The sequence below is a fragment of the Pipra filicauda genome, unplaced genomic scaffold (genome assembly GCF_003945595.2).
Source record: "Pipra filicauda isolate LSUMZ 115617 unplaced genomic scaffold, ASM394559v2 scaffold215_size1667880_pilon, whole genome shotgun sequence".
Taxonomy (NCBI): Eukaryota; Metazoa; Chordata; class Aves; order Passeriformes; family Pipridae; genus Pipra; species Pipra filicauda.
This window is the reverse complement of record NW_024104327.1, coordinates 117,915-131,922: the sequence shown is the minus strand read 5'-3', so window position 1 is coordinate 131,922 and position 14,008 is coordinate 117,915. Positions and strand designations below refer to the sequence as shown.

Below are 14,008 nucleotides of genomic sequence, written 5' to 3'. Positions count from 1 at the left end.
CACCCATTAATTTCCATGGACTTGAATATAAACACTAATGAAAAACTCCTGTTAACTTTCCAGGGAGACTCCCTCTGAGTGTGCATGTGTCCTTGTGTGCTTTTGCCATCTGGAGAGATACAAGGTCCCTCTTTCTCTCCCTGAGAGAAAAAGCATTCAGCTTCAGAGCCACAATCACCATCAGATTCCAACTGTCCACTCCTTGAGAAGCTGCTTGGCTTCCCAAGAGGGCTTTTTGTGTTCCAAACTTAGCAGCAGAAGGGGAAGGGGAGGATGAACTTTGCATCCAAAATAGCTGGGAACAACAGCAGCATCCTCTGTTCCCAAGAAACTTGTCACCTTTTTGGTGAAACCCTGCCTTGTCTGGAAGCACAGACAGTGAGAAGACAACTATCCTGGGCTACGAGATAGGTCCAGGGAAAAGAGAAAACATCAGGAAAAACAGAGAGGGAAGCTCTGCAAATGAACAGTCAGCATAAACAAAGTCTATCAGCCCAGGCAAGAGGCCGAAGCATGACTGCACTAAACAACTCATGGTGGAATCAGCAATTGGCAAAGTAATTGGTGTTATTACAGCTGATGGAAAATTTCTGATGCCGCCCATGTTCGCTTTCGAAACACTACTCAGACATTTAATTGGCTCGGTTCTCATCTAGTTGATTGTTCTTTTTGTCTCTCTGGAGTGTATCAGGCCTGTATCTGCAGACAGAGACTTTCAGATATGCTTCCCTGGTTCTGTCCACCAGCTGTGAGACAGGGAAAGAAGCTTCCCGCAAACTAAGCAAGTCAAGGGAAATGTGGAGAAAAATGGGTCTGACATGCATCGTTTCAATCTCTGTGTTACCTACTTCGTTTTCAGTTCAACTCTGGCACTACCAAGTCCTATGCTTGCAGCACCTAGAATACTGTGAATTAAATTCAGGGACAAAAATTGTATGTGGTGATGGCAGCGAAGGGTGGCTTTGGTGCTTTAGTTGCCATATAGGTGAAATTTCTTTCTCTGTCACACACAAATGCTCCTGTAAGCACCCTCTGGCTTATTTCTTACAGTATTTCATTGACTCACAGTCTGGTTTGGGCTGGAAGGGACCTTCAAGATCATCTCATTCCTACCCCCTTGCCATGGAGGACACCTTCCATGAGACCAGATTGTTCAGAGAACCATCCACCCTGGCCTTGAACACTGCCAGATAGGGCAATAAAAAGTTAATAATGGCTGAGTGTCTGTGCTCAGAAAGCACTTCTCCTTCAACTTGCTGGACTGTCTTGCCAAAGCATCCTCGTCCTGTGATTTCAACCAGATTTCCAGAAAACCAACTGTCCCCTGTAAGTCAGTCCTGCACGGACAGAGTAATTTCTGCCAGAGGCATACACGTCTATCCCCAGTGTTTTATAAAAGCCTCACAAAATCATTTATCTGTAGGGAGCAGCCAGATTCTCAAGGTATATGAAGTTGGGCAAAGGAGCTTTTTTTTAAATTTTCATCAGAAAAAGCAGCTTGGCTTGGTTCTGAGACACAGATTCAGCTCTGGTTTAACCTCCACTCCATTCCCTAGGTCTAGTCTTGGCCCTGTAGAGGATGGCCAAGTCTAGGAACAACAAGCTCTTTCCCTGGCCAGGGGATGTGTCTGTGGGGTGGACGAGGCTCTGGAGGAAGGATGTTATTGCCCACTTCCTTCCTCTACTCCTTGAGTCTGTTAAGAGCTGTATGACCACAGGTTGCCTTCATGGGAAATGCTGAGGTAGCAGCAGCTCTGCAGCCATGTGAAGGGACAGTTCCTTATTTATCAGGGAGTCATTTCTGAGTTCTTCCTGGAAGCAGTGGGAATATTTCTGAATCCACTTGATTGATTTGTTCCTCAGCTGATTTCACTGGGATATGATCCATTTAGATTTACAGCTCGTTTCCAAGGATGAGGGAGCCCAGAGAGGCTCATTCATCATATCTTCTGTCACTGCAAATCAAAGGCAGCGCCACGCTGGGAGACTCCCAATGCCAAAGGGAGAGGACATTTGGCAGCATGGCTCCCAGAGATTTCTGGAGCTGCTTAACATCAATCTTCTGGAGTTTTTTTTGAAAAGAAAACCACCTTACTGTAAAATGATCTAGCATGTGACGGCAAAGGACAAGTCAGAGGATTTGAAGGGACAGGATAGCCCTTCAACAGTGAGTATTGCATGGCCATACCAAAGCATGGCCCCTCCAAGACTGCAGTAAGGCCACCTGTAACACAGCAAAGCAATCTGGGAACACCATGGGTTCCTGCTCCAGGACTTTCAGAAGCATGCACCCCCCACCCCCCCAAGAAGCACAGAGTTGAAGAACAGGACCATATTAAACAAACAGGTAATTTTCCACCCAAAAAACCTGGCTAATCATAGGTGACTCAGGGCCACAGTCAGCTTTTGCAGGGACTTACAGCATTGCCCTTATGACTCTGGGCCTCTCAAGTCACTGCTGCTGCTGGCAGGCACCAGCACCAGCACAGGACCTGGTGAGTCCTACAGAGGCTCAGAATAAGACTGAATTTGCTCTCAAAGCAAACTTGAGACCAGAAGACAACAAAGAGGAAAGTTCAACACAGAAGACGTCACCTCTTCGCTTCTCCATGGAAGACTTTCAGAAAATCCCACTAGAAAGAGCCAACAGACAATGGCCAGTGACAAAAATGGAAGGAAAACACAGGCAACATCATGTTATTTGCTTTGTCTACCAAGCTGAGTATTTTCCTTTCCAGTTACCACTTCTGAATGCTTGACCCTGACAGAGAAGAGCAATCCAGTCCCTGAAGAAGCCAATGGGGAGATGTCCACTGCCTTCATGCCTGTTTAGTTGCAAGCCTTTGATTCCCACCCTATATGAAACTGCCCACAAGGGGGTAAATCTTCCTGTGGGAGACGCAGTGCTCTCCTGGGATGGGATTTAGAAGACCAAGGTGTACTCCCAGCAGTGCTGCTCTGCGGCCACCACCAAATCACATCACATGGTGTTTTTCCTGTTCTCTCAAACAGACACAGCGTCATGCCCTGCTTTCTGGGATGATGAGATTTATGTGTGAGAAGCATGGTACAAAAAAAAAGTTTTGTCACACAAGGCAAACTGAAGCTATACAAGGAAACCAAGGTAAATACCAAGGAAACCAAGTGGGTGCCATTAAAATCCTGACACTGAATGCTAGAAGTGGCTTAAATTTTGCTGCAGTACTCCTGCTGTTCCCTTTTATTATTAAGCAGGGGGGGGAAATACTGCCTTGCAGATAAACATTGTGATGTGGTAAATGTTCAGAATTTAATGAAGTCCATTATAACAGATGAAAATGCAGCTTTCATTAGTTTATGAATACCGTATTCATTTTAAATTTTATTTTTTTATTTTTTTAATCCAGAAAGAATGTTTTCCCTAAGCAAGTGCCAAGTAAGAGAGTAAACATCTTCTGCTCATAGACCTTCATCTCTTCCCCAAGGCTGTCTCTCCTGCAAGGGAAAGGCTCTCATTATACCAGCCTTGTCCAAAGTCCTCTTGCAAATCTCTCCCAGTGAGTTGCACCCATCCCTACTAACAGCTGGCCACAGCTGGCTGTGCCAATAAGCTCTGCAGAGCCTTTTCCCACTCCTGCCTGCCTCTGCAGAGTTCTTCAGCTGCCACCTTCACCTTTTATTGTCACACACTCTTTGGGCCAAGAACAATAGTACATTTGCTTTATGATGCCCCGGCTACAACAGGGATTTTATGGACTACCACAACATTATCTCCATAACTGTGGCCACGCTGTTGATTAAGTGAGGAAATCTATAATATCTTTATTTGTTCACAGGAAGGATGCACCAAGAGTTCAGGTTTCTCTCTCCAGCTTCAGAATCTTGGTTCTTTGATCCTGATCACCTCTGAGAATAAAAGGGGAATTTAGATCTTAAATGTGGTTTGATCACTGGTGTCTCAGTTAACACTGTCCATAAAAGGACCATTTGTTCTGTTACACAGGATAAGGCTGAGACCATGGAGTTGAAATAGGAGTAGAATGACAAAAAAACTGTATCTTTTGAGCTAAAAAGGGCCAATCATCAACCATGTAAATAAATGAGTGACTATTGAGTTTTAGTTACAGTTGCTCCTTCATGAAGGGGGGTGAAAAGAAATTGTTTTAAGGCTTCAAAGAGATTTTTTTTTTTTAATTAGAGAATTACACATCATGGTATTTCAGCACTACAAACACCTGCTGACAGTGTGATTGAAAAACAGGACGTTCTAGAGGCCGCAAGAAAATGGGCACAAGAAAGAGAATCCAAGTAAAATATCTGAAGACTGTGGTCTGAGTGTGTAAGTTTTTTTTCTCTGACTTCTAAAAGCGTCACATCCTCAAATTCAAACGAGCAGATGGCTGCCAGAAACACTCTGAAACCAGAAAGCTGCTTGCCTTGGACACATCATTCTGGTGTCTTGGCCTCTTGACTCTCTCATTGATTTTTATTTCATTTGGGCTTGATCCAAGGCAATTGGAGAGGATTTTAAAGTCACCAATGACCTCTGAACTTCGATGATAGCATTTTTGGGCATTTTATCTTAAAAGAGGAGATAAGGGCAGAAATGGCCAGTCACTCACCATCCAATGGAAGAAAAAAAATGTAATGACATAATTTGTGGTTTCAGTTGAAGCAGCTGAAGTGAGCTGCTGAGTCTGTGCAGAGAAGAGGTGATACTGCTGGAGGGAGAAATCTTTTGAAGAGTGTGCAAGCATGCCATCACCTCTGTCTATTGATAGCACACAGCTACAGCTGGTGGCAACTTCAGCTCTACCTCCATGTTCTTGCAAAACAGCAACCCTGGGAAACCCTAAGTCTTACTTGCTCCTGGCTGAGTGTCTGAATTTTTGTTTCTTACCTCTGAAAGGGTGTAGAAAATGTAATCTTTGATATGAAGTCAGGTCTTATGAATTACCAGTAGATAAAGAGCCTTGAATTCATTTTCCCTGCAACTCTTACTGTTGTGAGCACTTCAATCCTGACCTTGATTCCTCCAAGTAAGAGATAATACAAATCTCATTCCTCACATAGATTTCCTCACATGTTGTCTTGAGCTTCATCTAACAGGTGCTAAATGGCTTTTCATGCAGGAGACAAGCTGAAGCTCACTGATGAAGGATAAGGCTGATAAATTTGCTCCTTTGGAGCAAGGGGATGGTGTGGGTAAAGTTCACCCAGAAGACAGAACCAAACTGGAAGCACAGCAGGTCATGGTGACACTGAATCAAGACGGGGCCACCTTCCCCGAGGAGAAGGAGGGGAGCAAGGCACTGCAAAAGGTACCATTTCTCCTGATGGCATCTTCCTAAAACACGTGGAAGGAAAGACTTTCTTCCTCCCTCACTTTGTCAGGGCCTCATGTGGACTCCTTCCAGCTGTCTGAGGCTCCTGCTTTTATGCTTCCATCATTGTCCTGCACCTTTACCCAGACATGGTGGCATGGTGTGGCCATTCCCCCTCAAATGTCCACTTCTCCTTACCAAGGTTATGCTCTGCTCATATCCAGGTTACTTTCTTCCCATCACTCTTATTGAACTAAAGGCACTTATTAAAGAAATGAGAACATCATATAGTGCAGCTTCTGCTCAAACATAACAGACCAGAACTATAGTATTCCTTTATGAAGGGTTCTGTGACAACTAATTTTGGTGACACACGGATAAAACACTCATTTAATTTCTCTGGATCCAGTAAAATCTGAAAAGAGCTATAGGAAATCAAGCCTATACCTTAGTTAATGAAATTCTGGGCTGCTTCTGGGAAGACTGACAATTGTTAAAACCAATCTGCCAAACTTTCATTCACAGCTTCATTGCAAAGTCATATACGACAAAAGCCGCCAAACTCATAGAGGTGTGTGTGAACGTACATGTGCCAATGGGGAGCACCACATTTTTCTCCTCCCAAGGCAACCTGGCAGCCTGGAGGGGACAGGAGAACAAGGAACAGATGCTCTTGATGCTGCCAGCAATACTCAGTGTTGCAGAACCCTTTTTTTTTTTCTTCCCAACTGAGAACTTGAGCCTGAAGTTACCTCCTCAAGCAAACCACTAACGATTCTGGAGAAGGCTGCCAGAGGCCCCAAGCCATCCAGCCACAGCCCATCTCACTTTTCCCACAACATCACAGAATGGCTTGGTTTGGAAGGGACCTAAAAGATCATTTAGTCCAGCCCCCCTACCATGGGCAGGGACACTGTCCAATAGACCAGGTTGCTCCAAGTTCTACCAAACCTGGACTTGAAAATTTCAAGGTATGAGCCAGCCACAGCTTCTCTGGGCAACTTGTGCCAGTACCTCACCACCCTCACAGCCAAAAATTCTTTCTCAGTATCCCATCTAACTCTGCCCTCTGGCAGTTTGGAGCCATTCCCCCTTGTCCTATTCCTCCATCCCTTGTCCCAAGTCCCTCTCCAGCTCTCCTGGAGCCTCTTCAGGCACTGGAAGGAGCTCTGAGGTCTTCCCAGAGCCTTCTCTTCCCCAGGTTGAGCAACCCCAGCCCTCTCAGCCTGTCACCATAGGGAAGCCCTCCAGCCCTCTCAGCATCACTGTGGCACATCAGGGCACTGATTATTTTGTCCAGCCAGGCTGTGTGCTGCATCCTTCGAGATGGATACTGGAGCTGATATTGATTCATTTTACTGGTGTTCTTTGCAGCTGGTTTGCTGCACCCAGAAACCACACAGGGCTGAAATGAAACTATAGCACCCTCTCTGCAGGTCACCTGCGCCCAGCTACCCTCATGTTGGTATTTGTGTTCATTATGATACAGGTAAGGAGGATGTGCAGGAAACATTGCTCCCTGGGAAATAGTGATTTACACTGCAAGGAAAAGGCAGGGTGCAGGCAAGTAATGCCTGCAAGGTTTGATGCCTTGATTTCTGTCATGTGGATCAATATTAATAGCAATATTGTATTTCCAGGGCATACTCAGCTGGCAGAGATATTGATTATTTGGTATGTAGCAGTTCATTTATACTTGAGAGCAAACTGGGACACTGAAACAATAAATGTGCAGCTGTTAACAAGCAACTCAGGACATTGAGTTTCAGTGACACAACTGGGATATCACTTCCTTTGTCTAAAATGGAACATCTTTAACATGTCAGAAATATAATTTACTTATGTGACTTACTGAAATACCTGGAGAAAATACCTTCTTCCCTAAAACCTGCAGATTTAGGTCATGTTTTCAAATATGTGCCAAGTCCAATCAATAATTTCATCCCTACTGTGACCAAACACTTGAGGTACTCTTCAAGGGAAAATGTTTTTTTTTTATATGTTTTAACAAGTATTATATCAGATCACCTTGTGCATGAGCAGATTTCAGTTAAAGAAAAGATAATGAAACACTGGTTACATTACAGTTTGGTTGTAGTGGTTCAGTCAAAACTTATTTTTTTCAGTGAAGTGTTTAATTCAGTGTGAGAAAGAGTAGATACCTGTATCTATATATATCAATATATTAGTATATTTGGATAGGGTGGACTCAAAATAAAGCCTTCTCTATCAAGCAGAGGGTTTACTTATACTTGAAAGACATAATGCTGTATCCTTCCATGAGCTGCTTTTTTATATATAAGTCTACACTTGCCTCCTATGGACAGATTTAACTATCAGTGACCAAACCAATGAAAAGAAATTATATAGGACACCAACCTTATGACTGGAACTCTTTGACAAGGAACCTCCCTACAGTGAAGAAGAAAGAAATGCTTTCTATGAAGAAAAATAATGGGTGGCACTCGCTGTTGTGGGAAAGAACACCTCAGTGACTTAATAATCTTTTTTTTTTGAGTTCAGAGAGGCTGGGGAGGTGACTAGTAAGTATGCAGGAAATGTACCTGTACTACACATTGCCTTTTGGGGGATAATCTAGCCTTTTCACTGCTATCAGCATGTTGCACACCCTGTAGGCTTAGCTGCCTTAGCAACTGTTTATGATTTGGAGAGGTCAGGACCACGGGAGGCTGAATCTGCTTCTGATGGTGGCTCCCCTCTCCCACTGCTGACAAACGGAGTTTAGAATGAAGGAGTCCAGTTTCTCAGTTGGGCCTGAGCCTCTTCAGCCACTAGTAAGTTAGATGTGCCCAGAAATATTTCCAGGCATTGAGGCCAACTGGCACAGAGCGTTTTGTACCTCTGCTCCCGACCGTGTCTAACTTCCCTAATGCAGCAGCTAAATGCAAACAGCTCACTGGGATGAACCCTGAGCCATGCTTAAGAATGATTTAGGAGCTTGCTAGTTGTCATGGACCAAATGTGTGCTGAGGACTGGCCCAGTACTTTGAGTATGCCCAGTTACAATCCCGTGAACATTCCCAAACACTGTTTAACTTGCTTTTGGCAGATGCAGCCTAAGACACTGGTATGACAAATGTCCTTCTTGCACTTTTCCTGCTCAAGATCACTTCTTTCCAGCCTGGAGAAGGGGACTGTATGGTTCTAAATTTGGTTACAGCAATAATCCTTTTGCTGGTTCATGAAATCACTCTGACTCAATAAGAAACCAGTTTACTGCTGTCTGCAATCTAAGAATATTTGCAAGGAACCAGATGTTGTGTGTTTAAAATGAAAAAAAAATTGTTATGCATAGACAGATTAACCTCATAAACAAATCACTGTTCTCCTTATCCCACTGCACACCACTGTCATCTGCCTGATATTACATCTTCAGTGTTTGCAACTTTAAGCTGCACACACCCCGAAAATCATCCCACCTCAAGTATTTGCCGTGTGCCCCAACCACGCTACATTGGCATGCTGGGTTTGTCTGGGGCAGTTTACTTTCTTCACAGTGGCTGGTATGGGGCTGTGTTTTGGATTCATGCTGAACATGGGGATGATAACACAGAGATGTTTTTGTTGTTGCCGAGCAGGGCTCACACAGAGACAAGTCCTTTCCTGGTTTTCCTACTGCCGCACTGGTGAGGAAGCTGGGGGTGCATCGGAGGCACAGGCGGGACAAGTGACCAAAACTGACCAAAGGGATATTGCAGACCATACGAAAATATATCAACTGGGGAGAAGAAGGAGAGAGGAGATGTTTGGAGTGATGGTGAGTAATCTTTACGTGTGAAGGGGCTCTGCTCTCCTGGGGGTGGCTGAACAACTGTCTGCCCATGGGAAGTAGTGAATTAATTCTTTGGTTTGCTTTTCTTGTGTGCACAGCACTTGTTTTCCTTATTAAACTGTCTTCATCTCAGCCTATGAGTTTTCTCACTTTTACCCTTCTGGTTCTCTCCCTGATCCCTCTGGTGGGGGAGTGAGTGAGTGGCTGTGTGGAGCTTGGCTGCTGATTGGGGTTAAACCATGACAATTGGGATACCTCTAGATGTCCTATAAAACTTCTGTGCTGACCTGCCAAAGGCAAAGCAAGACTCTTTTCATGGGTTTCTCTGAGCTACAATTAGCTGAATGAAAGCTTTTTGAGAAGACTTGATTATATCAGGGCAGGGGTCATTTGGTAGAAGGTGGAGTAGGGTGAATGCAACCCCAAACCAAGAAGGAAGACCTTGGTATGGTGTCACCCAAATCTGGGCACCCTCCTACACCCCACAGGGACTCAAGCACTACAAGGCAGAGGAGGGAGGCAGGGGAAACATTCTGTGCCTACACTCTCTTCATCATACACACCACAAAGACTTCTTGGTGAAAAGGTCTCAAAGCTGCCTTCAGAAGCTCTTACTTTGATATGGGAGCTGTTCAGAGGAACTCATCCCTTTGAATGGTTTAGATCATGACACTTCCAACACTCAGCCTTGAGCATCACCTGTGCAGCAACTGACTCATCATGGTTTGCAGAAGGAGCTTGGGAGGGAGCTCCTTGTCATAATGAGCTGCTTATATTTCAGCAATGGCACTTTCTCAGTGCCTGCTTTCCTAAGGAAAAGATGATGGAGACTTGTGTCAACCAGCTGGTGTCACCTCCCAGCTCCCAGCTGGACAACCTGTGGCCCTGGCAGCAGCAACTCTAAGGACCATGGGGGCTCACAGTCCTGATGTCTCGCGGTGGCTCCCTGACTCAGGAAGCTATAATGCCAGGAGGATGGTGGATGACTTCACACCAGCAGAATCTAATACCTTGTGATCCTATGATCTAGTGCAAAAGGCAGGAGGAGTGGGAAGCCCAGCAGGCACCTGATTGAAGAGGCTGGGGGAGGTAAGAGGAGACAGTGTCCTGCTGTGCATTTCTTCCACCTCCATAACCTTCTTATTTTCAAAGAGTTTCCATAGGGCAGTGGTAGCTATTGTTCTCCAGACCTGGTGCATCAGCATCCCCACTACACTGGCAGCAGTTTGTGATTCACACACTGCCAGCAGTTTGTGATTCACACACTGCCAGCCCTTCTCCTTCTTCATGTCAGTAAAATGAGCAGCTTGTTTGGCTTCAAGAGGAAGCAAAATGTGTGCAACTTGGACACCCCTATGCTAACCATGTACAGGGTGATGATGCTGCATACTCTACAACCATCAGGGCCTTCCTGGGCATGTGATCATGCTCAGACAGACCCAGATGCATGTACACTGAATTCCACAAAACACGTGCCTCTCCTTCCTTCCTTCCTTCCTTCCTTCCAAAACTGATCACAGCAGCCTGGTTAAACTTTGGCACAACTGTTATCGGTGTGCAGAGTCAGCAATAAATGAGCAATTATGTATCTTCAGTTTTCAAGGAGGCTGCAGATTTGTCTTGGTCGTTAAGACAAAAAGGACGCTAATGCAAAACTACAGCAAAGTTTAAGTAGTAATTTTGCACAAGCAGGCAGGTAACATCAATGTAAAAGTCATTCTTGTTTCTTCTGCTTGGCTCTGTAAAAAGAGAAATACTGGCAAGGCTGTGCATTTTTTGAAACCTGCATTATTTTTTTCCCTAAAAAGGGTTGAAATAGGCTTAAGTATTACTGTTATTATCTCTAAAATGACAGAGACATTTCCATGCGAGTTTCCATTCACAGATATCTATATTTACAGTGTGCACACCTTTGATTCAGGGACTGCAGGTCCCCTGTGGTCCAAGGACTCAAGGTTCATTTTGTGTAGCTCGTTCTGACAAAATGGGGTTATTAGTATTAGGAAATAATGCAAGGTCACCCACAGCCTTGATAGGAAAAGGAGGGTAGGAGAATATTAGAGAGAAACTGTAAGCTGTAACATCCAGCTGCAGTTGGCAAACCTGAGTGCATTTGGAGTGCCTGCACCAGTGTTTCATTCCCCTGCTTCCAATTGATTGCCCTAGCCTAGTGATTAGCCACCTGAATACACCCAAGAAGGATATTCACAAAAGGATCTCATGATAAAACGGCTATTCCTGGCCCTCTTTCCATCACATCATAATCTGTCCACTAATATGGCTTGAGATCTCAGCTGATCAAAAGGTCATAAGATGCTACTGCTAAGTATCAGTGTCTCTGTTCAGCCGACGGCATTTTTACTCCATTCAGCAGTCAGAGGAATGCAACAGCAAAGCCTTCAAATCTGTTTGTATAACAGATGAAGTCTTCTCTATATGGCATTTATCATCCTTCAGGGAATGACACCTGATAAATAAATCTCTAGTTCCCAGTAAATTTAAATAAAACAAAGGCAAATCATATCAGTGCACACTGTAAATATGAAACTGCAGAGAACATAAGGGTTCCCAATCTCTCACCATCTCCTTTGCTGCAAAAGTTATGAAGTGCTGACCACCCTCAGATTCTACCAAAATCAAAGGAGCCCAAATCTCTGCATACATTACAAAAAGCATGGCGATAACACAGGAGGGACTAAAAGATACATCAGTCATTTAGTCTGATGAAATGGTAAAAATTAATTGTTTTTCAAGCTAGTAAACCCCCCAAAACAAATAAAGGGGTTTATTAGCATATCAGTAGGAATAACTGAGTGAAAAGGGGTGGGGGGGGGAACCCAATAAATGGGGGAATGTGTTTCCCAGGGAGTAACACTAGGGGGGACAATTTTCAAACATCCTGGAATGAATAAATACTAAACCACATCCTACCCAACACCACCACTCTGTCCAGCACTGCTGTACTGCAGTGTGCCAGTGGCTACTGGTCCATATGACACCAGCCATGGCCTCCAGTGCCAACTGCAGCCACTTCTCCGGCCATCCTGCTTCCAAACCATTCAACCTGGGCAGAGATCGCTGCCCAAAACAGCAGGAGGAGAGGGAACCACTGCCAAGAGCCACTTGCTACCTGAAGCCTTTGTCTAGTGGATCTGCAGAGGTAGTTCCTGTGGGCACCACCATTGAAAAAGGCGCTGCTTTGTGTCCCCAGCACACCTGAGGTGTTGTCACAACCAAATTAAACCCCTCAGCATTTCCCAGACAATCCTCCCACTCCTTGGCTTTACAGACCTCTGTACCTGAACCAACAGACAGTTTCTTTAACTACAGCTGGCAGTCATTTTGCTCCTCTCCATGCTTTCAAAGCTGAGAGCCATCAAAGATTAGCAGGAAAAAATCATGACTATTTTTCCCTAAGAAGCAGCACTGGTAATAGGCTTCAGGAAAAATCCTCCTAAATGCAAGTGATAAGCGTAGACTGTGTGAAGGCTGACAGGTCTGATTATAATTATCACTGCGAGGGGACTAACACTAACCTCCCTTCTGGAAGGCAATGACAATTCCTGGAAGGGAACATGCAAGTGAATTATCATAAACAAAATCAGTGTGAGTAGAGTTGTCTTTCACTGGGAAACTAAAGATCCAGATTTGGGGACGAAAAAAAAACTTACCAAACCAAATAAATCTTGAACATTCCTTAAAGTTTATCCCTTAAATAACACTTAATCATACATTGAAGTTTTGCTGATTTCAGGATGATGGGAGTAAAAGAATCAAGAGGGCCACATGAAGCATGAGTGGAGTCATGCATGCAAGAAGTGTTTGGAAATAAGGGATATATTCTGAAACTATACTTAAAGAACATATCCCGCATCATAAAAATGAACAAGGAATCCAAGGGAGGATGTTGGTCCAGACTGAGCTAAATATTCAAAACTAAGATAAAACTCGGGCAGCCTTTCACCAACCTTTCCCCCTTCCTCACATCCTAGCAGGAAGAAACCCAGACAGAAGCAATACAGAGCTCTTCAAATTGCTTCTATCCATTGAATTCCTAAAATTGCATCTATACAGTAACTGAAATACCACAGCATCAGCTTTCAGCAGGGTTGTGAGGCAGAGAGGACAGGTAGTATTCCTTCAAGATCATCCTGCCCTGACCTCTGTGCTTTCTCTGACAACATTGCATTTTTCTTAGTCTGCAGATTGGGTTTGCATTTCTCACTCCATTTCCATTGGAGACTTGGAAATAGAGAAGCTTGGGCAATCTGGAATAAAAGTAGCACTACAAGCAGCTTTTTCTGTCTGAACACAGGGCAAGAGATATTGTCTTCTTAATAGTGGGCTGTAACTGCAGAGGAGATGAACAGAAGAGCCTCAGAGTCAAAGGCAGTTCTAAGAGTTTCATTCTCATTCTATCTCAATGGAGTGAAGCAAATAAATTGTGCAAGGAGACATATGGAAACTCACTATGCAAATGGCCTATTTAAGGCTCCTACTTCCTAATTAGGTCCTGGTGTCAGGAGGTTGGTAACAATTATTCACACATAGATCATTTGGATACAATACAAACTGTTCTAAAATCCAAACCATCGTAATGGCACGAATTAAAAACAAACCTTATTCAGCTTGATCTTTTTAGACTCCTTTGCTTAGGGCTTGGACTATCAGTTTCTGTGCTATGCATACTTACATTTTGTGTCTAACACTGCAAAAATGCATCTGGAAGGGGAAAAGGAATAAACAAAAAGCATCAGGGCCATAACCCCTTGTTCTTACCTTGTTCACAGATTTCGTCACTGGACTCTGCACAGGGAACCCACACTCTCTTCCCAAATTCTTCATCTGACTCTGTGGTGTTTCCCAAAGCAAAAAAAAAGACAAAACCTTGATTATTGGGATGACTGTGTAG

General features: G+C 44.1%; 1 protein-coding gene across 1 annotated transcript in view; it reads right to left on the bottom strand.

Annotated features, from left to right (window-relative positions):
• SETBP1 (SET binding protein 1) overlaps positions 1-14,008 on the bottom strand; it is a 248,300-nt gene that overhangs the window by 128,541 nt on the left and 105,751 nt on the right. The window contains exon 4 of the mRNA XM_039381165.1: positions 13,876-13,947. Coding sequence (XP_039237099.1) covers positions 13,876-13,947 — 72 coding nt within the window. The remainder of the gene's footprint in view (positions 1-13,875; positions 13,948-14,008) is intronic.